The sequence below is a fragment of the Nomascus leucogenys genome, chromosome 9 (assembly GCF_006542625.1).
Source record: "Nomascus leucogenys isolate Asia chromosome 9, Asia_NLE_v1, whole genome shotgun sequence".
Classification (NCBI taxonomy): domain Eukaryota; kingdom Metazoa; phylum Chordata; class Mammalia; order Primates; family Hylobatidae; genus Nomascus; species Nomascus leucogenys.
The window spans coordinates 76,048,846-76,067,230 of NC_044389.1; the positions used below are offsets into that span (position 1 = coordinate 76,048,846).

Here is an 18,385-nt window from a genome sequence, read left to right on the forward strand (position 1 = left end):
GGACATATGTGCTGAAAAAAATAGAGCAATGAATAAATACTGGGGAAGTAATTAGGAGGAAGAGATTATACAGAAACCATAAAGCAAAAAGTTAATCAAATCTATCAAGCATATTATAGGGGACATGGCCAACTCCACAATTTTTTCACCTATAATCTCAGGCAAGCTATTTACCTTGCCTGAGTCTCAGATTTGGCCTCAGTGAAAGGAAGGTGGTGATACATCATGAGCAGTGTTGCGGCACAGCTAGCATATATGGGGTTTATCCCACACATGTGGGCTGAAAATATTAGAACCCAAGCTACCAAGGTCAGAGGGCCTGGCTACGAGCTTCATATGGAAGAAAACCTTTAAGTCAATGACAAAGTGGGAGAGACTTTTTTCAGGCAGTATATAGCCAAGAATCTATTCCTTGAATGCTAGAATTGAAGGTTATATAAAAGCACTTATTACTACCAAATTGCAAAGAACAAGCAGAACAAGTAAGTTGAGAGAGAGAGAGAGAGATCTTTCTTGGAAAACATTTTTAGAAAATGACCGTGGGCAAAGCAGTGTGAAAATATTTAGGGAGACAGAAGACTACAAAGATAAAATACCTACATCAAGAAGTTTATATTGAAATCGGGAATATAAAACAGATAAGTCCCATAGGAGAGATACAGAAAAACAGAGAAATGAAGGATAACTGTAAACTCTAGGGAGGAAATGTCAAAAACTCAGGTGAAAATACATTAGAAAAGGAAAATAGGTATTTTTCAGTATATATAATCAGGCTGGAAGATAAAAGCTGGTTCAGAGACTGGTGAAAACTAAACTGTTCCTATAAGGACTTTAAAATGAGATCAGCATGTGAGTAGGCTTGGGGACCTGCTAAAGAGGGAGCTAGGAAAAGGAATAGCACCCAAGAAAAAATAAAACACTTTTCTCAAAAATTGGAATATAATACTTCAAAATTGTGGCAACAGATCAAAATATCTATTAATCTATTAATAATAGGTAAGAAAAAGGAAACATTCAAAAAACTCCTTCAAAGCGAAAACATGTAAATTAATCAGAGTACCTTTATAATCAATAAACACTTATTGAGTATCTATTCATGTGCTATCGATGTGTTAAAAATACAAAAGTAACAAAAATAATTATTGCTCAAAATTCTGTGCAGTATTTAGAAAGATTGGGGTAGGTATAAACATGTGTATTTCTCTAAGATTACATTACATTATGAAAATTTTTATGGAAAAAATGTATATACCTGTGTATATGTAAAAATAGAAAAGAGTCTAAAAGAACTTTTTCAATCTCAAAACTGTTTACATATGAGGAAATGTAGCAATGACTGTTAATTGTTTATAAATATCTGTTCTCTCCTTTCTTAGTAATACAGCTCCTGAATCGTAATAGCCAGATACAGACTTCCCACAATATGAATTTCCCAGTTTCTCTCCTGAGCTAGTGTGGTCATGTGACTAAATTGTAGCCAATGATATTTAAGCAGAAATATCATGTGATGCCTCTGAGAAATGTTCTTGAAGGAAGGATTTTTATTCTTATTCTTATCTTCCTCCTCCTTTCTTCTGGCTGGAATGTTAATAGGATGGCTTGTGTTCAAGCAGCCCTCTAAAGACATGAATTGGAAGCTAGGTACTGAGCAGCAGAGAGCAACAAGAGAAAATAAGTTTGGTTCTTAACTCTGGAAGCTTGATAAACCTGGGACAGTCAGCCAGGGAACTTCTTCCATGTTGATTTTTAAGCCAGTGATATTTTGGGCATTTGTTTTACCTGCAGGAAGAAAATAGGCTGATTTTATATAATTTGACCCTTTAAAAACTAGAATATATTCATACATAGTTTTTACAGTTCAGTGTTTAAACTTATTTATTTTTCATCTTAGTTTTGCTTCCCTATGTTTTATAAATGAACTTATTAGCCTTTCTGTGTTATATAAAAGTTTCACTTTTGTGTTTTGTTTTTATATTGGCCCAACTTCCATGTTCAGCTAAATACTCTAACATAATTTATATTACTGCACTTCACTGGGAATCCAAGTTAGAAAATTCCTTTTCCCACATTTTTAATACCTAAAACTTGGGAAATGAATAACATTATAAGTACTTGAAAATAATATTCACTGACTTATCATGTGTAAGCCCCATCAAAATATTTATTTTCCCATGTCTCTACTGAGCTTGGAAGATATTTTAAAATGATTCCATTAAAGAAATTTTTAAAATTTTTGAAATATCTATTTACTTAAGATGTTGAAGAAAACATAAGCATCTACCTTTACCTTCCACTTTTTAGATCTCATATGATATGACAAATAAATAGAAAATTAGAGGAAATTTTACAACAGTACTCTAAATTAAGTAAGGGTACCCTCCCTGAACCAGGAATTGGCAGATTTCAAAAAAGCACACACCTAAGAAATTGCTGTTTTTCACATGACCCTGAAAAAATCCATTAATTGTCCTAATTTGGAAGGGTACAAAATGCAGAAAAGAGCAGAGTATGAGCTCAGCAGGAAGCATAATATTTCATTGCCAAGTTGCTGTTGTGGCTCAGTAGCAGCATTTCTATTGTCTTCTGCATGGCTTCTCACTCTTCAGCAAGCAAATTAGGACTCATTCACATGGTGATCCAGGGTTCCTGGCACAGCAAGATAGATGCCAATGCTCTGTTTGTATCACATTGCTTCTCTTCCATTGACCAAAGCAAGTCCCTGGTTAATCCCAGAGTTAAAGGATAGGGAAATAGACTGCACCAATTGTTGGAAGAGCTGAACAGTACCTTGCAAAGGGGCAGGAATACCAGAATAGGAAGAGCTTTGTGGCTATCTTATGTAATCTGCCATACTGATAAGTTAGACTAATAAACCAAGAGAGAAAATGAAGGATAATAAATTCAAATACCTAATAGAGATCAGGCTGTTAAGATATAAAAGTAAAGTTGGATATAGTACCTATGCACACAATGTGCTTGAATTGCGAGAGCTAAAGTGAATTGAAGATCTCATGAACTTTCCAAGGGGGCACTGTCTCTCAGATTCAACAAGTTTTGCTTGAAACAGACTTCAACAATTTTCACATGAAATTGTAAGTTTGAATTTTTATGTAGACTCTACTAATTTTGAATTCTGGCTGAAGTATTTTAAAACTGTGGTTGGACATAAACACATCCGTAAGTTACTTATGAATTATGGACCATCAACAGGTGAGTTTTGATAGAGAAGACTGAAAGGATAACATTTTACAACTTTATTAAATATAATATAAATAGTACAATTAATATATATTTTATATAAATTTGTGTCCTATAGACAGTGAAGACCCATAGGTTAATTACAAAAATTGATAATATATTATGTGCCCCCAACTCCAAAATTTGTATACAACATAAGTAATACCTAACAAATTACCAGATTAAAATACAAAAAAATTAAGATGAATAACGTTTTAAACAAAGACAAAATCTCAAACCACTTGGAAGTAAAAACAGCAAATGAGCAAAAACTCTCATACATTGTTCCTAGAGCAAAGAGGAAATAAAAACTAAAAGTATAGACTATTTAGAAAATAATGATAACAAAAGCACTATATGTAAATTGTTTTTAAAACTTTGCTTACAGAAACATGTTCATCTTTAAACTCTACTTAATTACTAAATTAAAATAATGAATCAAGCCTTCAACTCAATAAACAAAATATGAAGCCATTAAAGTTTAAGTTAAAATGCATTAAAATCTGTATTTTAGAATCCATAAATCAATAGGGTTAATTGAAGGGAAAAAACAGTTCTTTGAAAAGATGTAAAACAAAAACAAGCCTTGGGAATGTCTGGTTTTGGAAAATGAAATGCATAAATAAAAGTATCAAAAAATGTGTACACCACATTTTTTTGTGATTAAATTAAGAAAAATTTTCACAAGCATGATGGAACAGTAAGTACAACTTTATCCTAATTATTTGAACGAAACATATGACATGAATTATTATCAAGGAAAACATCTCATCATTAAAATTGACCCAAGAAGAAATAGAAGACAATTAAATATATTCCAATATGACAAAAAATGTAATTTGTTTATGAACAAATTAATAATGTTATATCCTGCCTGTTTTCTTCATTTCAGGAAAGAATAGGCCAAATGATTAAGACATTTCGTAAAAGTTACCCAATTAATTCTGAAGAGCTAGAGTAATTCCCAAAAGAATGGCTGAAAATGAAATCACATACAAAAAAAGAAAAAACATTCAATATCACTTTAGTAGTGGTAATAAAAATACTTATTAAGTGATAATTGAATTCTTTTACAAAATTCTTTTGGATATGAATATCCAAAAATCTTAAATGTCCTTTCATATTTAATCCACCAGCATATTAGAATATAGTAAAGTATTACCAAACAGGGTTTATTACAGAATGAGCTTCATTCAACCAAAAGATAAAAGGAGAATCTTTGGCAAAATATCTAATAGTAAGCAAAGTTGGAGACATGGATTAGATAATAATATGAAATCATCATATGTTCTAAAAATGAAAGAATGATATTAAAAAATCAAAGGAAAAGGGGAAAGTAGGGGAAAATAGGATATCGTAATGCACTTTAGGGAATAAGTGGAAGTAACAGATTTTATTTAAAATTTTCAAAACGTTAACTGGAAAAAAGGAGTAAAGGCATTATAAAATTTTTAAATATTGAGGTTAAAAACTATAATAAAAGTGCAAATCTTTCTAGATAGTAAAACAAAAACATACCAAAGAAAACGTGCTACATAGAAAAACACAGTAAATATAACAAAATCTACACAATAATAAATAACATAAAGAATAGATTAAATAAGATACATTTTTGGGATATGGATCAAACACTACACCCTCATAATATGCCATTTTCTCAAGCATACGTGGAACATTGACAAAAGTCAATCACATATTGATTGGCCTCAAAGAAAACACTATTAAGTTCCATTTAAGTACTTTATTACAAATAGTGTTCCCTCATCAAAATACAATAAAACTAGAAATTTAGAAGAATAGTAAGAGAAGACTTTTCACCTGAAATTAAGAAATCATCATGTTAAACAACTGTAGAAAAGAGAAAAAGAAACAAAAATTATCTTTAAAATTAGTGGTAAGAAAAATACTATATATCAGAATCTGTAAAGAATACTTAAAGGCGTAATTAGTAGTCTTGCCCCTCGTCCTTCCCGTCCCTCCCCTCCCCTCCCCTCCCCTTCCTTTCCCTTCTACCTTCCTTCCTTCCTTCCTTCTTTTCTTCTTTCCTTCCTTCTTCTCCGTCTCCCTCCTATTTTTCCCCCTTCCCTTTTTCTTCCACCCTTTCTTCCTTCCTTTAGCATTTCTTCAATCCTTACTTTCTCCCAAGCAAACCTGGAATCTTTACAATGTAATATTATTTAAAGGCCAAATAAAATCAAATAATATTTAAGAAAACTATCAAGAAATTTCAAATATTTACAAAAATTTATTCTCTTGAAGAGCAAGAGAAGGAAACAAATAGTTTAGTAAGTTAGATAGGCAGAAGTAGACCTAGTACTTGTGAAATGTGTGCCAAAACTCTTCAGTAACTATTTTCCTTCTGCTTTCTGCAGAAAATATTTAAATTTGAAATGAAAGCATTTCCTGAGTAATATGTGAATTACTACAAGCAATATGTACAAAACATGAAAAACAGAGGTGATATTTAGTTTGAAACTGTCATATTCAAAACCAGAAATAAAATTTTCATTCTGATAGAGCAGTGAGTTTGATTTTATTCTCAGATTAAATTACAGAATGGATTATTAATCAGATGTGTTTTAGGTGATTAAAACAGCAGTTCATGTTTTTGATAGCATTAGCTATTCAGGATCAAATGAATATCTGATTAAATATGTATTTTGAGTTCAATAATGCGTTTTACAAAGCACTTTAAACCCTATAGACAAACGTGGCTTGATGGCAGCATAGTAAGGAATATTTATAGGTGATTGAAAAGCCATATCCAAAGTGTTAACTAGTGAGCTATCATCAAAGTGCATAGAACTTTAGAGGCATATTGCCATACTTTGAACTTGCCAATGTATGTTTCATCAATACTTTACTAGTAATGTGAATGAAGAATTAAAGGCTTGCTTCTCAAACTTCTGAATGGCTCAAACCTGGTAAAATAAAGTTGACATAATGAATGAGAAGTATAGATTACAGTAGAGGCGAAAAATGCAAAAGAACCAAAGAATGAAATTAAAGAGACAAATATAAAATCTAACATTTGCTTCAATTGCATAAGACTATGTGGGCTACTAGTTTGATAGTGTTTATTTTAAAAATATTTTTAAAATTTTATTTGACCTTAAATTTAGCATAAGACTGTATTAAAAACCACCTAATAAAAATGATTCAGCCTCCAATTTTATTTAAAATGTATATAATTTATATCAGTTGAGGAAACTGATTATTTAGACTGTGTTCACAGGAGAATGACAAGTATTTTGAGGGATAGAAAATCATATCTTTGGAAAAAGTTTGAACCATGTCATAGGGCAGATCTATTTAGATTGATAACATAATGTATGGATGACAAAACTAAGACATCTAATAAAGAGTACAGGGAAGCAGGTATTAATTCATTATAAAATCAAAGTTTTATGATAATTAGAATATTTCAAATGCAAATTTTTCATCTTAGGAAAAGCAATTGGACTGGTGTAATGTTAAAATAATGTATGTAAAACACATGACACTTGGTATATAGTAAGCACTAACTAAATGCATACTATTAATCTTACCAATATAATGTTCTTAGCATTATATTCAAGAATAAATTAGATCTTTAGTTGTTACATATAATCATTTATTTCAGATTAAATTTAGAGTAAATGTATTTCAATTTCTCTAAGCTTCTAAGATTCAGTGATTATATTGCCTATTAGTCATGCTCCATTGTATCATCCATCCATCTCCTTTTCATGACTTGAGAGAATGCAAATCTTGTATCTTCTCTCAAGGAAAATATTATGACTATATAATTAAAATAATTTTAAAAATATATTTATATTCCAGTTTTAGTGCTAGTCCTAATCAAAATTAAAATAATCATTTTACATTAAATATTTGACATATAATATTTTGTAATATATTGAATTTACTATAGTAGATGCCTAATTATCTCAGCTATTTGCAAATAATGTAAGCATGAATATACTGATAAATCAAGAACCTTACTTTAATTATTGACATAATTATTCAGGATATTAATCTTTTATCATTGCTAACAACCAGTCAATTTTCATATTGCCATTTTCTTTTTATAATTTAAATACCTCTCTCTGTTGGGAATGTGGAGAAAAAGATGGAAGAGATTTATAATAATTAGGTAATGTAAGTTTAGTAGGGGCTCCATCTTTATTTATTTATATATTCATAGCAAGTATTTATTGACCATGAATTTTATGCCAGAAAATGTGATATGTAATTTTTTTAAAAGTCACAATCCTTGCTTTCATGGAGCTTATGGCCTAGTGGAGGAGTCAAACATTATTGGAAAGATCATATGAACATATGTAAGATTACAGCTGTCATAATGGCTAGGAAAGAGAGGGATGTAAACTTCTGATAGTGTAAACAATAATTATTGTTCCAATCAAAGAGATAGTGGATAGCTTCCCTGCGAAAATGAAAATCAAGCTGACATATAGATATAAATGAGTGTTTACTTGAAGTTTCAGGAGGGTCAATCCAGACTGTGGGAATAGCATGTACAAAGACCATGCATCAGGAAGAACTGCTGGAAGGGAAAATGGTACAGTATGAATATGTTGAAGCAGGCTGGGGATAGCCTACCTAAAGGTGTGTAGACCATGTTTTTAATCTTTCTCCTAAGAGCCATGCAAATTCATTGAAAATTTTTAAAGTGTGGCAGTAGATAGGATCAGATTTGCTCTACAGAAAGACTACTTTGGCTACAATAGGGAGATCGAAGAGGAAGAAAGGTAGATTTCAGGTAGTCTTACAAGGAGCTGGAGCCTAGGAAAACAATGAAAGCTGGAAATAGTAGAGAAATGAATGGATATTAGGATTCTCAGGAGGTAAAATCAATAGTGATAGATTTGATAGGGGGCATAGGCTGGAGAAGATAATGAAGCTAGCAAGTTTTACGACTTATGTAAAAAGACACCATTCATAAAACAAGAGATGTTGGAAGAGTACTGGTTGAATATCATAAGTATGATGTTGGCCATGTTAAATGTTAAACTTGAGGTATTTTTAAGTCATTTAGTAGAAATGTCAATTATGTAGTTGAATAAATCAGTCTAGACCCCAGAGCTCAGATACACATCTAGAAATAATACATTTGTTAATCGTGTGTAGATGGGGACAATAGCAGTAATGAACACAGATGGAATTGCCTAGGCAGAAGAGCTCAAATGAGAAAAGGATGTAGGCCCAAGTCCAGAGAACTGCTAACATGAGCTTGAAAAAGGAACTGAGAAAGAGGTGTATGTTATGTCATGAAATTCAAGGGAAAGTTGTGATGGAGGGAGAAATCATCAATGCTAAATGTCAAGAGACCTGATCAGATGAGCTTTGAAGTATATCCACTACGTTCAACAATACAATAATTAAGAAGTACTTTTTCCATGAGGAATAGGGTATCCAACAATATGGGGAAAAAAGAGTTTTCTCAGAGTGACTGGGATATATAAAAATGGAGAGAAAATGTGGTAACGTGGAGTAACCAGAGGGTAGAGGGAAGGGCTCAATCTCTTTGATTTCATTTTAACAAGAAACAAAGAATCTTTTAATGGGAAATGTAGTTAATAGGATGATGTTGAATGCATGAGACAGGAACTTAAGTATCTGAAATAGAGAGCGGCTGATACATTTACTGATGGAAGGTTAGCCTTAGGAAAGGGGACAGCTCCTGTATTGTGGAAGCAGATAAATACAGTAGACTGGGTATGGGCTATAGGTTGGAACGTAGAAATAAGTATGATTTTTAATCTCACATCTTCTATGTTCTCTATATAATAACAGTAGGATTAAAGATGTGACAAGTCATTGTAAAAAGTGGACAAGTGAGTTGACCAAATAAATAAAAACCTAAGAAGGGTAAGAATAAATAATTATCTTTGATTATTTCTGGTTATGTTGTTTATTGATATTTAGGAAGTTTTAGAACTGTCTTTCTGAATTAGTGGTCCTTGGCCTTTTTTTTATTATACTTTAAGTTTTGGGGTACATGTGCACAACGTGCAGGTTAATTACATATGTATACATGTGCCATGTTGGTGTGCTGCACCCAGTAACTCGTCATTTAACATTAGGTTTATCTCCTAATGCTGTCCCTCCCCCCTCCCCACACCTTACAACAGGCCCCAGTGTGTGATGTTCCCCTTCCTGTGTCCATGTGTTCTCATTGTTCAATTCCCGCCTATGAATGAGAACATGCGGTGTTTGGTTTTCTGTCCTTGCTTGGCCTTTTTATAAATTTTGCTTCAGTGCAGCACCTCTAATATAAGAAAGGACTACCACATACTCATTATCCATTACAGTGTTCTGCCGTATCATTGATTCTGAAGGATGGAGTGAAGCACCTCTTTAGGAAGGACTATACAAAACTCAAAGACAGGAAAGAGAGAGAAAAAGAGAGAGAGAGAGAGAGTGTGTGTGTGTGTGTGTGTATTTGTTAGAAAAAGTCCATTATATGATTCTGATACGCCTCCCATAGGGAGGCTAGAAATTTCTCCTTGAAAATAGAATAACCAAGTGTTGAAAATAGACCAGAATTTCGGAATTTGTTTATAGATATATGACAAGTAATTGTTAAATTTAATAAATACTTTAGCACATACAAATAATCAGCTCCCTTTTCGTAAATAAAAAACTTTAGATATTTTTATTCTATTCTAAAAATTCACTTTGTGATATTTTGAAGTATCCATTATTAAAATCAGTAAAAATTCCAATTTATAATCATTTAAAAGTAAAACATATAATTATTTATTAGAAAAATATTTATGAACATTTTATAAATATTATCAACATGTTGTCAGTAAATTCCTCCTCAGGTGGAATTTTCTGACTTTGGTTGAGTCATTAAATGCTTTGAGTCACTGGTGATCAATTAGTAAATTACTGATCCATAGTACTTTAATGGCCTGAAAAAGTAAATGCATCTTCTGAGCACCTAATTGAATCTTAGAGAGTTATTTATTCATCATTAAAATCAAGATAAATGAGTCAGCTCACAATAATGAAACTGAACAATTACATTCATTTCACGAATAGATTAAACTAAAGCTCAGAAAAGACAGGACAAGGGAGTTAAACATCCAGGTTAGATTTTCCATCTGAAAAGACCCAATTCCCAATATCTTGCTATAAAAATTAAATAAATATATGAGTTTGAAAGCAATATTTTTCTGCAAGTTCATTTTCATATAGTGTTATTAAGTTTAATACCATTCAGTTAATAATTGTAGATCCATGGTACATATACTAATATGGTCTTGTTATAATGTAAATAGTACAAACAGCAAAATTTCACACTCTTTTAATATAAAAAATTTCCTAGAACCAATTACCCTGAGTGCCTACTATATGGTTCATTTGGAAAATGAATGATAGCTGCAATATGGTAAAATGATTATGAGCACAGGCTTCGGAATAAGAAAAACATAGCTTTAATATCTGACTTCTGTACTTACTAACCGAGATCTGAACAAGTTACTTAAACTTCTAAGGTTTAGTTTCTCCACTTATGAAATGGAGAGGAAAACACATAATTCATAGTTCATTGTAAGGACTAAGTAAAAAAAAAAATACTTAAATACTTAGCACGGGGCCTAGCAGCAAATATATATGAACTCGGTACACACAGACATACAAACACATACCCACACTGCTTAACTTTAGCTAGAATATTTTTAAAAGCATTATTACTTTGAGACTAGATTCATCCAAGTTGGTTTAGCATTCTACTAGGCATGTTACTTTTCATATCTTTCTTGGTTTTTGTTCCCAAAAGCTATAAACACAAGTTTTATCTTCTTTCCTGAAACAATTAAAAAGAAAATACAAGAAAATGTTCAAAAAATAATTTACTAGTGTTTGTGTTTGTCTGGAAGGGAAATCCTGCAGCTTTAATCACAGCTGAAGATCATTATTTCAAAAAAGACACATCTTTTAGATATTTAAATATGTATTATCATATTATGCAGTTTAAATGTGAAGTTGTCTACCCTCTGCTTTACTGAGATTCTGTTAGGTTTTAAATAAATAGTAAATGCTGTAGTTAAGAGTGCTATCACTGAGAATCTAAGAAAACACCTTAAAAAGGGATTATTACTCCAAGAAGAATTCTCTTTCCTTAAACATTAATTGTTCATTAAAATATTTCTGAAGTTTATACAATACAATCATAGTAGTGACCTTTGGCATATGATACCTTAGTGCTATAAAAACCCTAACAAATCTGTTTAGAGCCCAATAATATAAATTTCTATGAAGAGGAATATAAACCAATGGTAAAATGCCATGTTGAAGTTTCTAAATAGCCTACTTAATAATTTACATGTTAAGAACATATTGAATATCTTGGGAACATGTTCCTGGAAAGGATTCTCCAGTATAAGCTTTTCCTTTACTATTAATGATGGCTTTGATAAAATAACCCATGAAAAAAGACCATTTTCTCCCTGTGTTATCTGTGTCTGAAATATGCTTCACTGATTTTACATGCGCTGATAATATGAACAAGGTAATTTGTCTGACTCTAGTGGGGCAAGATTTTCAGTAAGACATGCAAAATTCACACATGGCTCTTCTGTAAGAAGTCTTTGCAGTGTTTCAGTTTATATAAAAAGATTTATATTGCCTGAGGCATCTATTTTTTTTTCCTCAAGGCAAGCTGAAGTGGCACAAATGAAATTGTCTTTCAAACTGTTAATGTATTCCTTTCTCTTTCAATTTCTCAGAGAGCCGACATAGGGATTTCTGCTTTAACCATCACTCCAGATCGTGAAAATGTGGTGGACTTTACAACACGTTACATGGACTACTCAGTGGGGGTACTACTTCGAAGGGCTGAAAAGACAGTGGATATGTTTGCCTGTCTTGCACCATTTGATCTCTCTCTATGGGCTTGCATTGCTGGCACAGTCCTTCTGGTGGGTCTACTGGTCTACCTCTTGAACTGGCTTAATCCCCCGCGATTACAAATGGGATCAATGACGTCTACTACTCTCTACAACTCCATGTGGTTTGTGTATGGATCTTTTGTACAACAAGGTAAGGAGCAAAAGTACATTCTAGTATTTAAAAAAAAAATAGAATGTGATGTTTCCAAAGCCATGTATTCAGTTAATAAGGTTCTGTATCTGACATCAATAAGTGTTCTAAAGGGTCCTCAGAAATGCTCAGAAAAGAACATTTTCTACTCCCTCCTAGTGGATCTCAGACACGCCAGGTTTCCAGCAATAGTGGTTCATTGTCTTTTGATGTAAGTTTAATTTCATCAACAAAGGCAAAAGTGAATGTCAAAGGTAAAGCTCACAGAAAACATCAAGATCAGATTTTCCTCTCCAAACTCTGACTTTCTGAGAAATAGCCTTACAAGGATGAAATTACTTATTACCAGAGAAGGTACTATTTAATTATTTACATATGTAAGGAATGTTAGGACTTGTTCTTTGTTCAGAGACATTATTTCATGCATTAAAAATATTGACATTGAAAAGACTTTGGTTAATTTGAGACTGATGAGAAATTTTATGTTTTATCTTTTACTTTGATATGTAATATTTACTGGTGATTTAACTTACAATTTCACTATTTTCTAAAGAATGTCATTGCTCTGTTATTTAATATCCAATCTGCCCAACTCTTTAAACTTGTCTGATTAATTATTTGGCTCTCACTGTTTCAAAATAGAATAATATTTATTGCATTCCTTACTTGAGACTATTGCCTCATAGAGAATGAAATAGTAAGAAAATTGATAGTCTCTTGCAAGCTCCACACATATATTGAAGAGGAGAGATGTTTGCTACAATCGAGACATTATACTTTTGTGCTAATATTTACAACTGTCAATAACATCTTACTTTTTATTCCTATTTTCTGTTGGACCTTCCATTTAACTTCATTTTTCTATTCTAATTTAATCAAAGATTAGTCTAGAACCTTCATCTGACTTACTAACTTCTAATCTAGCCCTTAAACCTTTGGTAAGCATGCTTTTCCCTCCACCTTCCCATATCCAGGGCTCTAAGCTTACCTGTTACTGTATGTTTTTCACAGACACTTTTAGTTCATTCATTAATAATTAACTCAGTAAATATTTAATCCACACTAACTAGAACTTTGCTAAGCACTGAGTGTATGATGGTGAGCAAAAGGGTCTTTGCCATCATTGCGCCACAACAGAAGTCTAATGAGACACAAACATGCAAACACAGGATTACAGTCGTGGGTAGAAAGTTCTGTGATAGGATAAGCATAGACTGTTAGGAGATCATAGGTGTAGAAGCGCTTAATATATGTTAATGTCACAGAGAAGGCTTTTTAAAGTAACACTTTATACAGAGAGACAGAGTTAACTATGGAAAGAGCTTCTTGAAGAAGATAAATGGAGAAAAGGAGACATAAATGGTTAGGACTGAATTTCAGACCAAGAAGTGAGAGAGAAATTAAGATAGTCCAAGGAGAGAGGATCTAGTAAAGATGAGGATGAAGCTGCATTTGTTATTATAAGGAGTTTGAACTGATCTTTGAAATGATCAGATATTTAAAGATAATAAACTGGAAAATACAGATTCAAATTTTACTCTAGAAATATTCTGGTTATAATGTGGAGAATAGGTTGAAAAAAGGCAATGTGAAAAGTGAGACAAATTAGAAGACTATTACAATAACTGAGCCAAGAGTTGATGTGGCTTGCTCAAAGGTAAGGTAGCTTTGGGAGTCAAGAGGAGAGTATTGATGAAACGGAATCAATAGGCTTTGATTACCTATAGAGTGGTGTGGGGGTCAGTACTGAAGGAAAAAAGGAGATAAAGTTTTATCCTAGGTTTTTGAATAGGAAATTATGTATATTGGATGTTGATCTCATTTACTGAAAAAATAAAACAGAAAAAGCAGATATGACAGGAAGGATGATACATTCATTCTGCTGCACATTGAGTTTGAGCTATCTGTGAAACATCCAAAAGAGTATTACTAATGTGTGCTTAGTGGTTTGATATATTTGTCAGATGCACAGAAGAGACATCTGGACTTAATATATATTTAGGAGATATTGGAATGTAGGAAATTTTGGAGACATGGGAGTTAATGAGATCACACTGAGTAGTTGCTCTTAATTGCAAACTCCTGATTGAGGACCACTGGCCCATACAAAGCCTAGGACAGAGCTCTAAGGAGAGGAATGGGTAGAGGAGCACTCAGTGGTGCCTGATAAGGAGTGACTATAAATGCACAAGTGAAAATCAGAGCAGCTAGTAGTATACTTTTGGTTGACTGTGTTAAACATTTCAAAGAATCAAATGAAATTAAGGCTTGAAAGGTTTTTGTTGGATTTAACAATAAATTTATTATTGAAGCAAAAAAGGCTTGTCCTTGCCCTATGAAGTCTGAGGTTTCAGCTAGACAATTCAGAGGCCAGAGGCTAAAATCATCCAAAGGTTTATTCATTTCACTCACATGTCTGGTAGTTGATGCGGTCTGTGAGCTAGTGGCCTCAGCTTTTTCTCCACATGGGCCTCTCCATGAGGTCACTCTGCATGGGATAGTTTGACTTTCTCACAGCATGGTAGTTGGTTTCTCCCCAGAGAGTATCCCAATTAAAGAAGAATTTTATGTTCCAGGTTGGGAGTCATAAACTTGTGTGATGGTGTGAATTCCTCTTGCAGAGGACATCCTGGATGTACCCACCTCATGGGTTTTAATGAGAATTTATTAATAGATGGCTAAAATTGTGAAGTTCTTAGATATAACTTACATAACTGTCACATAAGTGTTTACTAAATAAATAAATTCATCTATTCTTGAACTTCAGATTTGTATGTCCAACTGTTACCTAGGCAACTCTCTGACTATACCAGAGGCACCATAAATTTGAACATGCCAAAAATGGAATTCGTTTTAGAATTTGAACCTTCTTAGACTCTCACATTCTCTATTCCAGCTGATCCACCACCAACCATTCAGACTCATGTTAGGCATATGTAAAAAAGAGATAACAAGACAAATGATTGTAGATCATTTTGATGTAGGTAATGATTGAAATAGTAGATCATGGGGTACATGGAGCAACTATAAATAGAAGGACCAAGAATGCGAATGTAATGAAGAGTAAGAGTAGAAATTGATAGAGTAGGCCTGGCATGGTGGCACATGCCAGCACTTTGGGAGGCCAAGGCGGGCGGATCACCTGAGGTCAGGAGTTCGAGACCAGCCTGGCCAACATGGTGAAACACTATTTCTACTAAAAATACAAAAAATTAGCCAGGCGTGGTGGTGGGCGCCTGTAATCCCAGCTACTCAGGAGGCTGAGGCTGGAGAATTGCTTGAACCCAGGAGGCGGAGGTTGCAGTGAGCCAAGATCATGCCATTGCATTCCAGCCGCGGTGACAAGAGTGAAACTCCATCTCAAAAAAAAAAAAAAAAAAAAAAAAAAAAAAAAAAAAAAAAAAAAAAAAAAAAAGATAGAGTAGTTAGTAGTAGGAGAGAGTAGTAGAGGTCTCAATAAGATTACAGATAAAGAGTGAAAACATAATTACAAATGAGTTTGGAGCCTGTATTTATAAAATAGGACATCTAAGCCTAATTTTTTTTTTTGCAATGTAAGAGAGGAGAACATGTTGTAGGTATGTGGATACAAATTCCAGATGTTAAGAGTTGGTGAAGGACTTCAAAGCTGATCAAGGAACTGAGAGAGTAAAGGGTTAGGTGAACCAGCTATAATGATGGCTTGGATTAGACTGGAGAAAAAGAAGTTGAGCCATGTGTCAAAATTGTGAATAAATAAGGAAGGATGACAAGGATGTTGATAGACATGAGCACTGACCAGAAATAGGAGGTGATATACCTAGATATAATTAACTTCTGTTTTCATCTTACTTTTCCAGTTTATTCAATTTTTCAGTGCATGGTTTCAACAACCGCCAATATGCTGATGACTCCCAGATCTACATCATCTATTCTTGAACTTCAGATTTGTATGTTCAACTGTTACCTAGGCAACTCTCTGACTATACCAGAGGCACCATAAATTTGAACATGCCAAAAATGGAATTCATTTTAGAATTTGAACCTTCTTAGACTCTCACATTCTCTATTCCAGCTGATCCACCACCAACCATTCAGACTCATGTTAGAAACTCTGAAAATACTTTTCATTTCTTCCTCTTTCTCATATCCAACCATAATCAAGTCCTGTCAATTTTACCTACTAAATATTTCTAGAAGTGGAAATCTCTTCTTATCTAGAAAGATTAGCCTAGATTGTCAACCAGATTGAGGCTACCTCATTTTTCACCTGAACTATAGGAGTCTCATAAGTCTTTCTTCTTCCAGTGTTGCCTCCTGCAAATATACAATTCACATACTTGCACATATACCCAAGTTATCCATGCCATGGAAAGATAAATACATAATTCCCATTATGCAGATATTTTCTTGGCTTCCCAATGCCCACAGTTTAGAAGTCTGAGTTCTTCAGAGCATAAACAATATTCCATTACCTGGCTCCTGTCATCTCTTACCATTTGTGCCTCACATTTAATTGCCCAGTTACTCCAAACTGGTTTTTGTCCCTGACCATAAGACAAGACTCTTTCCTACCTCTTCACCTTTTTATCTGCTCTTTCCAATTCCTGGAGTGCCTTTGTTACCAACCTGATTAGACTCTACTCCCACCCTCTTTATACAGCAAGTTCCTATTCATCCTCTAATTTTCTGCTTTTTTTATTTTTATTTTATTTTATTATTATACTTTAGGTTTTAGGGCACATGTGCACAATGTGCAGGTTTGTTACATATGTATCCATGTGCTGTGTTGGTTTGCTGCACCCATTAACTCGTCATTTAGCATTAGGTATATCTCCTAATGCTGTTCCTCCGCCCCCCTCAACCCACAACAGTCCCCGGAGTGTGATGTTCCCCTTCCTGTGTCCATGAGTTCTCATTGAACAATTTTTTGCTTTTATTTCTCTACTTTCAAGAAGTCTTTCCTGGGATTGAGAACCATCTTCTATACTCCTCAAGATGTATTTGTCATAGTACTTATCAATCATAGTGTAATTCCTTTTTTTAAACATGCCTCCACCTGCGTCCTTTGAATATAAGATAGTGTACTATTTACTCTGTGTAGTCTCTTTGCTTATAGTTAAGTGCCTTGCACATGTTAGGCATTTAATAAATTCATATTGATAAATTTAATGAATGGATGCTAAATACTTAACTAAATAAAGCATGGAGGTTAACTGCAATATTTTGTTTATTAAATTATAGTCTCAAATAAAACACTAAAATTATCCACAAATGACTTAAAACTCACTGAAGCAAAAAGAAATTTATTTGTAATGTCCCCACTGAGTTGTTGTAAGAAGCTAAGAGAAGTTTATTAGTAAGGCATCCTCTTGGTTGAAGCCTCATTTGTGAAGATGTTGACATGCTTATGGACTGGCTTTCTGAATTCTTCCTCCAAGTGACCAAATTTCAATAAGTTTTGGAGCACACCCAGGAAAAAAAGATAAATAGAATTACCCATATGGTTAACATGCTTTTCTAGTTCTATAAACATGCAACAGATAACAGAAGCTATAAATATGTTAAATACCTTTCTATCCCACTGCTCCCTTAAATGAGTTGCACAGCCTGTAGGTTGATTGTACATTTATACAAATTTATAATGACAGATAATGCTGAATCACATATGATTAGCTACTTCATCTTTGAAAAGCTGTTATTCTTCCACTTGCTAACAATGAAAAGGTGAATTCATTAAAAGATACTGAGAGCATCTTTATGCTCTGATTAAAAATAAATTAAGAAAAGGCTTATAAACCCTATGAAAAAGAGAATCAATCAATGACAATGTCCATATGTAGGCAATTGAGTTGGAACTGATGATATTTCCAATAAAAATATAGTCTTTTAAGAGGAAGTACAGCTGTTATTTCAGAACTGCAGTCTTCATTGAGCCACTATACCAGATTGAATAGGGATAAAGAGGCATTTTATGTGTTATCAGACAGATTTCTAAAAAAGAGTTCAGGGACAGCTAAAAACAGAAAAATGTTAAATATATGTGAGTTGTTTACTAATCCTGACATTTTAAAAAATCTGTAACTTCAAAGCATTCTGGAAAAATAGCTCAGGGAAT

At 33.2% G+C, this 18,385-nt stretch overlaps 1 protein-coding gene across 2 annotated transcripts in view; it reads left to right on the top strand.

Annotated features, from left to right (window-relative positions):
* GRID2 (glutamate ionotropic receptor delta type subunit 2) overlaps positions 1 to 18,385 on the top strand; it is a 1,459,902-nt gene that overhangs the window by 1,162,493 nt on the left and 279,024 nt on the right. For both annotated transcript variants that reach the window (XM_003257534.3, XM_030819132.1), the window contains one exon: positions 11,976 to 12,288. In XM_003257534.3, the coding sequence (XP_003257582.1) occupies positions 11,976 to 12,288 (313 nt within the window). The remainder of the gene's footprint in view (positions 1 to 11,975; positions 12,289 to 18,385) is intronic.